Source organism: Dendropsophus ebraccatus, chromosome 3 (assembly GCF_027789765.1).
Source record: "Dendropsophus ebraccatus isolate aDenEbr1 chromosome 3, aDenEbr1.pat, whole genome shotgun sequence".
Lineage (NCBI taxonomy): Eukaryota > Metazoa > Chordata > Amphibia > Anura > Hylidae > Dendropsophus > Dendropsophus ebraccatus.
The window spans coordinates 87,073,157-87,085,427 of NC_091456.1; the positions used below are offsets into that span (position 1 = coordinate 87,073,157).

At 50.5% G+C, this 12,271-nt stretch overlaps 1 protein-coding gene across 1 annotated transcript in view; it reads right to left on the reverse strand.

Annotated features, from left to right (window-relative positions):
- Window positions 1-503, reverse strand: part of INIP (INTS3 and NABP interacting protein) — a 10,934-nt gene extending 10,431 nt beyond the window's left edge. The window contains exon 1 of the mRNA XM_069963498.1: window positions 418-503. Within this exon, the coding sequence (XP_069819599.1) occupies window positions 418-503 (86 nt within the window). The remainder of the gene's footprint in view (window positions 1-417) is intronic.
- Between the last annotated feature and the right edge of the window lie 11,768 nt (window positions 504-12,271).

The window sequence follows — 12,271 nt, forward strand, 5'->3', positions numbered from 1 at the left end:
TAATTTGGCAAACTCAAGGCAGGGGCTCTCAACAATTCTTGCTTGAGAGTTTGAAATGCAGCTGACGCTTCTGCTGGAAATTTGAAAGGAATGTCTTTTGTGTCATACAATGGTTGCATTAGTTTTGCAGCATTTGGTATCCACTGCCTACAGTAAGATACGAGTCCCAGAAAAGCACGAAGCTTCTTCACATTGGTTGGAGGTTTAGCTTGCTGTACAGTTTGTATGCGACTTGGACTCAGATGTTTCTGGCCAGCTGATAGACAATGTCCTAGAAAAATGACCTTCTCCTGGACAAATTGTCATTTGTCTCTGGACACTTTGCAGTGTATTGTAACAAGGAAATTCAGTAATTCCATGCTTGTTTTTTCACAAACTTCTTTTGTCGGACAGCAAAGAAGTAAGTCATCAACATACTGTAAGAGCACAGTCTCTGGTGGCAACTGAAAGGCTTCTAGGACAGATGCCATTGCTGCAGAGTACAAAGTTGGCGAGTGAACCATTCCCTGTGGCAATCTTGTCCATGCATATTGGACACCCTTGTGTGTGAATGTGAACAGGTGGTAGCAATCAGGATGCAATGGCACTGACCAGTAGGCATTGACCAAGTCAATGACAGTATAGTACTGTGTTCCAGATGGTATTTGATTGAGCAGCGTATGGGGATTTGGGACTACTGGAGTGAGGGGTTCCAGTATTGCATTTATAGCTCTGAGGTCATGAACCATTCGGTAAACAGTTGGTTGTCCCTTGATGGTCTTCTTTTTAACAGGGAATAATGGAGTATTGGCTGCAGATTTTAATCTAATCAGTACGCCCCTTTGCAACAATGGTTCTATTTGCTCAGATAATGACTTTTCTTGAGCAGAGTTAAGAGGGTACTGTTGAAGTTGAGGGTAGTGTGATATTTTCTTTCCATTTCACTTTTTACTGGTGCTACTGGCATGTCTCCTACATCAATTTTATCCTTGGCCCATAAAATGGGAGGTAAGGAATCAAGGAGTGTAGACTGATAAGTAGCAGGAATGCTGTCATTCTGCTCTTCAAGGCTGAGTATTTGACACAGTGCCTCAGATTGTAGGTCTGAGGGAATTTTCAACATAACATTCCCATCTTCCATATATTGTATGTTCCCCTGCAGGCGGGACAAAAGATCAGCACCCAAAAGTGCCATTGTCCCAGATCCACCCACAAGAAATCTGGATACCAATATATGTGGACCTATTTTTGTTTTTAGTGGGTGGGTAAGAGAAATTTGTTGTAGTTGACCATCAAAGCCAGATACACTCACTGCATCATCTGATATATCATTGGGAGACAACTTATCAGAGGGTATCATTGATCTTGAGGCTCCTGAATCTACTAGAGCTTGGGTTTGAACTCCAGAGACTTGTATGGGTATTTTGACAAATGGTCCTCTAGTGTCCTTATCCTCTGCTGCATATAGTCATTGTTGTCTCTTTGGCTCTGACTCCTCCTTTTCTTCTTCTTTATTATCCCGTTTTCTTTTTCTGCATTCCTTGATCACATGTCCTATCTTACCACAATAGTAGCAAGTGGGACCTCTCCGTGGTTTCTGGCCAGGTTGCTGTTCATTGGCCACAGCTACCACGACTCTTTTTTGTTTTCCTTCTTGCAAATCCAATTGGATTCCACATGCTTTTGTAACCATATCGTCCACATTATCTGCCTGTCTCCACTCTGGGCAACATAATTTCAGTTTATCTGCAATTGGGTGTCTCAAACCATCTATAAAAGCTCTTGCTAGCAATCTTCTGACTGCTGCATCTTGTATATCCAGTCCCTCATCTTGATATGACTGGTTTAGTCTGAAAGAATAATCAGTCACTGATTCCTGAGGACCTTGTATTACTGGTCCTGCGGATCCCTTTTGTCTCTGTTGCATTTGGCAAAAAGCATTTAAATGTGGCATAAACTGTTGTCCTGATGCCATTGACCTTATGTCATGAGGTACACGATTGCCAATATGTGCCTGGAGTTGGGAAAATTGAACTGGGCTCATTTTCATTCTACAAAGATCCATCATGTCTATCCAAGCGGCTCTATATGTACCTTGAATTTGATTTAGATACCTCCAAAAACTAACAGGAGCTATTCCAGGATTTGGTGCATTCTGCAATAGGGACATTTGATCCCCAGGTTGCCAGGGTTTATATTCATCAAATGTCCTTAGTTGGTAATCTCGTGGAGCATCAGGATTGTCAGGATCTACTGGTGCCTTAATAAATACCCTTCTCTCAATCACAGGGTGCAAAGAATCAGGATGAGGCTTGTGTGCCCCACATGCCAAGCAAGTGTCTTCCCAGTCTGGGTTTTGTTGACCACAGTTGAAACATACCCATCCCGGGGGTCCGTTTACTGTTTTTGTGTAAGAAGGGGTGGAATTTGAAGCTGAAGTAAGGCTCAGTCCCTTTTTGTTATCTCCCCTCTGGGTTATATCCCAGGTTCCCTCTGTCCAGTCATACATCCATTGTTGGTCTTTTGCCTGTTGAGATAGATCTTTCATATGGGTAACTGTGATTTCTCATCCATTATCAATTATTAATCCTCCCCTTGTTTCTTGGACTTTAGTCCAAGTATTGGGGTTAAAAACAGCATCGTGTTGGATGTTAAAATATTTCAACATTGCTTTTGCCCTTTTTGCTTGTTCTTTGCCATATCGGCAGGTCACTATGTGGGTTGCAGAAACCCCTTTTGATTCTGTTTGTCCCATTTTATATTACTTCGTGATCGTATAACAGGAGGCACCCAGAATGATCAACTGATGATTTTCTTTCTTGTGTCCTGTACACTTATGACCACAGATCACTACCAAAAGCTGGGACTTAGAATATTCCACGGTTCAGGGCTTCCTTCTCTTATGTTGAAATACACTCTTGCTGCTATGTAGATTGCAAAACAAGTTACCCCAAGTATACAGAGGACAGTAGTTAGCATATTACAGATCTTTCCCTTGGAAACAACCAGACCACTGTCCAGCGTCCTTGTATAGTTAGGCTACTAGGCTCATTCCAAAGTGGTTTTAGCACTGGCACTGTTCCCACCGCACAACGCTCCGTGTCTATGAGGACCTGTGACAACCACGGCCGGGCTCTGGGTAACAGTTTTAGCCTGAATGAGCAATTCTTCGCCTACTATATACTATCCCTCACAGGTTAGGACAAACAGACATAGAACAGCCAACAAGAGGAGAACAAAGTTCAAATTGACACGCCTATCGTGAGTTCACTTTGATAACTTACTCTGCAGAGGTAGGTAAGAAAGATGTGAAGGAGGAGAGCACAGAAAAGAGCAAACAAATTTTTTACTCTTACCTGGCCAGGTTTTGTGGTCTCCTTGTTCACCCCTCTCTCTCCTGGTACAGCAGTGTAGGTCATCCGATCTCCCGATGTAATGGGCGTGTCCCTGCTATCGGGCGCCAATAATGTCGAGGTGCCTTCCCAAAGAAGGCCTACTGTTGTTGGCTGTTTCCTAATTGAGTTGGAGAATGGGTCCGGATCCCCTCTCCCACACCATGCACTTAGGCTCTATTCATACGTCCTGTTCATGTCCTTAATTGCGGATCCGCAATAATATAGGACCAATGTATTTCAATGGACCTATACACACATCCGTGTTGTGTACTGGGCTGCAATCCGTTCCGCAAAAAAAAAAGGACAGACCCTAGTACGGACAGTAACTGACACATCCAATACAACTCTATGGGGTCTGTATTTTACTGAAGCAATACGGATGCAATACGGATGCAATACGGACTGAATTTGCGGATTGTATACTGACTGAAATTTGCGGATTGGAAAAATATACTGACGTGTGAATAGACCCTTAGAATGAGGACACAGACTACGTATCTTGCAAACAAGTCTGGTGTGTTCCGCTATCTCTGAGAACCCACCTTTATTTATACAGGAAAAAACCAATGGATATGAATGTAAAATGCAAAGTCATACACTATGCACGTCATCAACTTCAAAAGAACGGATAACTACAGATATGTTTTGACAGATATGGATATACAATAAGATTAAATGTTCAATTAAAAATTGTTTACATAAGGATGTTGATACATGAACATTTGTTATCTGCTTACAAAAATGTGAATAATAAAATAACATTTATTATCTGCTGGAAACAGATGGTGAAACAGCTGTATGTCCTTGAAGGTCAGTCATGTAGGAAAGTTCATTTAGAAAAGAATTTATTTTTCTTCTTATTTCTTTGGATGGATTAACTCATTCCTCTCAAGTAATAACATATAAAAAAATTATTTTGGCCGGACTTCTCCTTTAAAGAGAATTTGTCAGCTCCTGAGGTGTCCTCTAGTGATCTTGGTGTCTTTTTGGTAATTGTCAATATACAATAATAAGGGAAAAAAATAAAGACCTATATGTCATTTCCATCAGGGGAGTTGAACCAGAGAATCTGTAACTAGGTCTGTAACCATAACAAGGGGGCATCCTCTATGTCATTGAGAAATTTTGGTCATTTGATAGAACGATCAGTTGCAAATCGTTCTCATGTAATAAGATGTCGTGCACAGTAGCGGAAAACGCAATAGCGACGACAAAACGACCGCAAGAACAATCATAAGTAAAGATCGTCGTTCTGTGAAATTGGGTGAACAAATTCAGGTCATTCGCCATAGTGGTTCTTTGAGATCATTTATCGTTAATCGTCAAAAAATCGCTTTGTGTAATAATAGTACCCCTAAGTGTATTCTCTCCTCTGAGAGTATCCTGTCTTCTGAGTCTCTCACTGTAGGGGATTCATTCTAGCATGTTCAGTACTGAAATATCTAGAATGTATCCTTTACTCTGAATTTCTCACTGTAGGGTATACATTCTAGCATGTTCTAGGTCTGTATAAAGAAGGGAGGACAGGTGGGAGGGTCTGTATACAGGGGGAGAGGACTGGTGTGTGTGGGGATCTGTATAAAGGGAGAGAGGACTGGTGTGTGGAGTCTGTATACAAGGGAGAGGACTGGTGTGTGGGGGGGTCTGTATACAAGGGAGAGGACTGGTGTGCGGGGTCTGTATACAGGGGGGGGGGACTGGTGTGCGGGTCTGTATACAGGGGGAAAGGACTGTTGTGTGTTGTCTGTATATAGGGGAGAGGACTGGTGTGTGGGGTCTGTATACAGGGGGAGAGGACTGGTGTGTGGGGGGTCTGTATACAGGGGGACATGACTGGTGTGTGTGGTCTGTATACAGGGAGAGGACTGATGTGTGGGGTCTGTATACAGGGGGAGAGGACTGGTGTGTGGGGTCTGTATACAGGGGGACAGGACTGGTGTGTGTGGTCTGTATACAGGGAGAGGACTGGTGTGTGGGGGGGTCTGTATACAGGGGGAAGGACTGGTGTGTGGGGTCTGTATACAGGAGGAGAGCACTGGTGTGGGGGGGTCTGTTTACAGGAGGAGAGGACTGGTGTGTAGGGTCTGTATACAGGGTGAGAGGACTGGTGTGTGTGTGTGTGTGGGGGGGGGGGGTCTGTATACAGAGGGGAGAGGACTAGTGTGTGGGGTCTGTATACAGGGGAGAGGACTGGTGTGTATGGGGGGGGTCTGTATACAGGGAGAGAGGACTGGTGTGTGGGGTCTGTATACAAGGGAGAGGATTGGTGTGTGGGGTCTGTATACAGGGGGAGAGGACTGATGTGTGTGGGGTCTGTATACAGGGGGAGAGGACTTGTGTGTGGGGGTCTGTATACAGGGAGAGAGGACTGGTGTTTGGGGGTCTGTATACAGGGAGAGAGGACTGGTGTGTGTGTGTGGGGGCTGTATACAGGGTGAGAGGACTGGTGTGTGTGGGGTCTGTATACAGGGAGAGAGGACTGGTGTGTGTGGGGGGGGGTGGTCTGTATACAGGGGAGAGGACTGGTGTGGGGGATCTGTATACAGGAAGAGAGAACTGGTGTGTGTGGGGTCTGTATACAGGGGAGAGGACTGGTGTGTGGGAGGCTTGTCTGTATACAGGGGTGAGGATTGGTGTGTGGGGTCTATACAGGGGAGAGAACTGGGGTGTGTGGGGTCTGTATACAGGGAGAGAGGACGTGTGTGTGTGGGGTCTGTATACAGGGAGAGAGGACTGGTGTGTGGGGTCTGTATACAGGGGAGAGGACTGGTGTGTGTGTGGGGGGGTCTGTATACAGGGGGAGAGGACTGGTGTGTGGGGTCTGTATACAGGAGGAGAGGACTGGTGTGTAGGGTCTGTATACAGGGAGAGAGGACTGGTGTGTGGGGTCTGTATACAAGGGAGAGGATTGGTGTGTGGGGTCTGTACACAGGGGGAGAGGACTGATGTGTGTGGGGTCTGTATACAGGGGGAGAGGACTAGTGTGTGGGGTCTGTATACGGTGGGAAGAGGACTGGTGTGTGGGGTCTGTATACAGGGGGAGAGGACTGGTGTGTGTGGGGTCTGTATACAGGGGGAGAGGACTGGTGTTTGGGGGTCTGTATACGGGGGGCTGGTGTGGGTGGGGTCTGTATACCGGGGGAGAGGACTGGTGTGTGTGGGGTCTGTATACAGGGAGAGAGGACTGGTGTGTGGGGTCTGTATACAGCGGGAGATGACTGGTGTGGGGGGGGGGTGGTCTGTATACAGGGGAGAGGACTGGTGTGGGGGATCTGTATACAGGAAGAAAGAACTGGTGTGTGTGGGGTCTGTATACAGGGGGAGAGGACTGGTGTGTGGGGTCTGTATACAGGGGAGAGGACTGGTGTGTGGGAGGCTTGTCTGTATACAGGGGTGAGGATTGGTGTGTGGGGTCTATACAGGGGAGAGGACTGGGGTGTGTGGGGTCTGTATACAGGGGGAGAGGACGGGTGTGTGGGGTTTGTATACAGGGGTGAGGACTGGTCTGTTTGGTGTCTGTACACAGGGAGAGAGGACTGGTGTTTGGGGGTCTGTATACAGGGAGAAAGAGGGCTGGTGCTTGGGGTCTGTATACGGGGCAGATGACTGGTGTGTGTGGGGTCTGTATACAGGGGTAGAGGACTGGTGTGGGGGGGATGGTCTGTATAGAGGGGTGAGGACTGGTGTTAGGGGTCTGTATACAAGGGGGTCTGGTGTGGGTGGGGTCTGTATACAAGGGGGTCTGGTGTGGGTGGGGTCTGTATACAGGGGGAGAGGACTGGTGTATGGGATCTGTATACAGGAAGAGAGGACTGATGTGTGTGGAGTCCCTATACAGGGGGAGATGACTGGTGTGTTTGGGGTCTGTATACAGGGGAGATGACTGGTGTGTGTGTGGGGGGCTGTATACAGGGGGAGAGGACTGGTGTGTGTGGGGTCTGTAAACAAGGGGAGATGACTGGTGTGTGTGGGGTCTGTATACAGGGGAGATGACTGGTGTGTGTGTGGGGGTCTGTATACAGGGGGAGAGGACTGGTGTGTGTGGGGTCTGTAAACAAGGGGAGATGACTGGTGTGTGTGGGGTCTGTATACAGGGGAGATGACTGGTGTGTAGAGATAAGCGAACCTCGAGCATGCTCGAGTCGATCCAAACCTGACCTTTCAGCATTTGATTAGCAGTGGCTGCTGAAGTTGGATAAAGCCCTAAGGCTATGTGGAAATCATGGATATAGTCATTGGCTGTATCCATGTTTTCCAGACAACCTTAGAGCTTTATCCAAGTAAAGCAGCCCCAGCTAATCAAATGCTGAGCGTTCGGGTTCGGATCGACTAGAACCCAAACCCGGTTCGCTCATCTCTACTGGTATGTGTGGGGTCTGTATACAGGGGAGAGGACTGGTGTGTGGTCTGTATACAGGGGGAGAGGACTGGTGTGTGGGGTCTGTATACAGGGGGAGAGGACTGGGGTGTGTGGGGTCTGTATACAGGGGGAGAGGACTGGGGTGTGTGGGGTCTGTATACAGGGGGAGAGGACTGGGGTGTGTGGGGTCTGTATACAGGGGGAGAGGACTGGGGTGTGTGGGGTCTGTATACAGGGGGAGAGGACTGGTGTGTGGGGTCTGTATACATGGGGAGAGGACTGGTGTGTGGGATCTGTATACAGGGGGAGAGGACTGGGGTGTGTGGGGTCTGTATACTGGAGAGAGGACTGGTGTGTGTGGTCTGTATACAGGGGAGAGGACTGGTGTGTGTAGGGTCTGTATACATGGGGAGAGAACTGGTGTGTGGGGTCTGTATACAGGGGAAAGGACTGGTGTGTGTGGGCTCTGTATGCAGGGGGAGAGGACTGGTGTGTGTGGGGGGTCTGTATACAGGGGGAGAGGACTGGTGTGTGTGGGGTCTGTATACAGGGGGAGAGGACTAGTGTGTGGGGTCTGTATACAAGGGAGAGGATTGGTGTGTGGGGTCTATATACAGGGGGAGAGGACTGGTGTGTGTGGGGTCTGTATACAGGGGAGATGACTGGTGTGTGTGGGGTCTGTATACATGGAGAAAGGACTGGTGTGTGGGGGGGGGTTTGTATACAGGGAGGAGGACTGGTGTGTGGGGTCTGCATACAGGGGGAGAGGACTGGTGTGTGTGGGGTCTGTATACAGGGGGGGACTGGTGTTCGGGGTCTGTATACGGTGGGGAGAGGACTGGTGTGTGTGGGGTCTGTATACAGGGGGAGAGGACTGGTGTGTGGGGTCTGTATACAGGAGGAGAGGACTAGTGTGTGGGGTCTGTATACAGGGGGAGAGGACTAGTGTGTGGGGTCTGTATACAGGGGGAGAGGACTAGTGTGTGGGGTCTGTATACAAGGGAGAGGATTGGTGTGTGGGGTCTGTATACAGGGGGAGAGGACTGGTGTGTAGTGTCTGTATACAGGGGGGGAGAGGAGTGGTGTGTGGGATCTGTATACAAGTGAGAGGACTGGTTTGTGTGAGGTCTGTATACAGGGGAGAGGACTGGTGTGTGTGTGTGGGGGGGGGGGGTCTGTATACAGGGGGAGAGAACACACACTAGTCCTCTCCCCTTGTATACAGACCCCACACACACCGGTCCTGTCCCCTTGTATACAGACCCCACACACCAGTCCTCTCCCCTGTATACAGAACCCACACACCAGTCCTCTCCCCTGTATACAGACTCCACACACGCCAGTCCTCTCCCCTGTATACAGACCCCACACACACCAGCCCTCTCTCCCTGTATACAGACCCCCCACACACCAGTCCTCTCCCCCTGTATACAGACCCCCCCACACACACCAGTCCTCTCCCCCTGTATACAGACCCCCCCACACACACCAGCCCTCTCCCCCTGTAAACAGACCCCACTCACACCAGTCCTCCCCCCCTGTATACAGACCCCCACACACACCAGTCCTCTCCCCCTGTATACAGACCCCCCCACACACCAGTCCTCTCCCCTGTATACAGACCACACACACACACACACCAGTCCTCTCCCCCTGTATACAGACCCCCCACACACCAGTCCTCTCCCCCTGAATACAGACCCCCCACACACACACACCAGTCCTCTCCCCCTGTATACAGACCCCCCCACACACACACCAGTCCTCTCCCCCTGTATACAGACCCCCCCACACACACACACACCAGTCCTCTCCCCCTGTATACAGACCCCCCCACACACACCAGTCCTCTCCCCTGTATACAGACTCCCCATACACCAGTCCTCTCCCCTGTATACAGACCAAACACACACCAGTCCTCTCCCCCTGTATACAGACCCCCCACACCAGTCCTCTCCCCTGTATACAGATCCCACACATCAGTCCTCTCCCCTGTATACAGACCCCACACACCACTCCTCTCCCCCTGTATACAGACTCCACACACCAGTCCTCTATTCCTGTATACAGACCCTTCCCCAACACACCAGTCCTCTCCCCCCTGTATACAGACCCCACACACACCAGTCCTCTCCCCCTGTATACAGACCCCACACACACCAGTCCTCTCCCCTGTATACAGACCCAACACACACCAGTCCTCTCTTCCTGTATACATCCCCCCCCCCCAACACACCAGTCCTCTCCCCCTGTATACAGACCCCACACTCCAGTCCTCTCCCCCTGTATACAGACCCCCCACACAAGTCCTCTCCCCCTGTATACAGACCCCACACACACCAGTCCTCTCCCCCTGTATACAGACCTCACACACAAGTCCTCTCCCCTGTATACAGATCCCCACACACACCAGTCCTCTCCCCCTGTATACAGACCTCACACACAAGTCCTCTCCCCTGTATACAGACCCCACACACACCAGTCCTCTCCCCCTGTATACAGACCCCACACACACCCCAGTCCTCTCCCCCCGTATACAGACCCCACAACCTGTCCTCTCCCCCTGTATACAGACCCCAGACACACCAGTCCTCTCCTCCTGTATACAGACCCCACAAGCACCAGTCCTCTCCCCCTGTTTACAGACCCCACACACACCAGTCCTCTCCCCTGTATACAGACCCCACACACACAGTCCTCTCCCCTGTATACAGACCCCTCACACACCAGTCCTCTCCCCTGTATACAGACCCCACACACACCAGTCCTCTCCCCCTGTATACAGACCCCCCACACACCAGTCCTCTCCCCCTTTATACAGACACAACACCTTTCGCCTGTATACAGACCCCACACACCAGTCCTCTCCCCCTGTATACAGACCCCACACACCAATCCTCTTCCCTGTATACAGACCCCACACACCAGTCCTCTCCCCCTATATACAGAATCCACACACCAGTTCTGTCCCCCTGTATACAGACCCCACACACCAGTCCTGTCCCCCCTGTATACAGACCCCCCCCCCACACCAGTCCTCTCCCCCTGTATACAGACCCCACACACACCAATCCTCTCCTCCTGTATACAGACCCCACACACACCAGTCCTCTCCCCTCTGTATAGAGACACCACACACACCAGTCCTCTCCCCCCTATATACAGACCCTACACACCAGTCCTCTCCCCCCTGTATACAGTTCCCACACACCAGTTCTCTCCCCCTGTATACAGACCCCACACACCAGTCCTCTCCCCCTGTATACAGACCCCACACACCAGTCCTCTCCCCCTGTATACACACGCCACACACCAGTCCTCTCCCCCTTTATACAGACCCCACACACCCCAGTCCTCTTCTCTGTATACAGACCCCACACAGCAGTCCTCTCCCCCTGTATACAGACCCCCCACACACCAGTCCTCTCCCCCTGTATACAGACCCCCACACCAGTCCTCTCCCCCTGTATACAGACCCCACACACACCAGTCCTCTCCCCCTGTATACAGACCCCACACACATCAGTCCTCTCCCCCTGTATACAGACCCCACACACATCAGTCCTCTCCCCCTGTATACAGACCCCACACACACCAGTCCTCTCCCCCTGTATACAGACCCCACACACACCAGTCCTCTCCCCCTGTATACAGACCCCACACACACCAGTCCTCTCCCCCTGTATACAGGCCCCACACACACCAGTCCTCTCCCCCTGTATACAGACCCCACACACACCAGTACTCTCCCCCTGTATACAGACCCCACACACTCCAGTCCTCTCCCCCTGTATACAGACCCCACACACACCAGTCCTCTCCCCCTGTATACAGACCCCACACACTCCAGTCCTCTCCCCCTGTATACAGACCCCCACACTTACCAGTCCTCTCCCCCTGTATACAGACCCCACACACCAGTCCTCTCCCCCTGTATACAGACCCCACACACACCAGTCCTCTCCCCCTGTATACAGACCCCACACACCAGTCCTCTCCCCCTGTATACAGACCCCACACACACCAGTCCTCTCCCCCTGTATACAGACCCCACACACCAGTCCTCTCCCCCTGTATACAGAGCCCACACACCAGTCCTCTCCCCCTGTATACAGACCCCCCACACACCAGTCCTCTCCCCCTGAATACAGACCCCCCCACACACACACCAGTCCTCTCCCCCTGTATACAGACCCCCCCACACACACACCAGTCCTCTCCCCCTGTATACAGACCCCCCCACACACCAGTCCTCTCCCCTGTATACAGACCACACACACACACACCAGTCCTCTCCCCCTATATACAGAACCCACACACCAGTTCTGTCCCCCTGTATACAGACCCCCACACACCAGTCCTCTCCCTTTGTATACAGACCCCACACACCAGTCCTCTCCTCCTGTATACAGATCTCACACACACACACCAGTCATCTCCCCTGTATACACACCCAAAACACACACATCCTCTCCCCTGTATACAGACCCCACACACACCAGTCCTCTCCCCTGTATACAGACCCCTCACACACCAG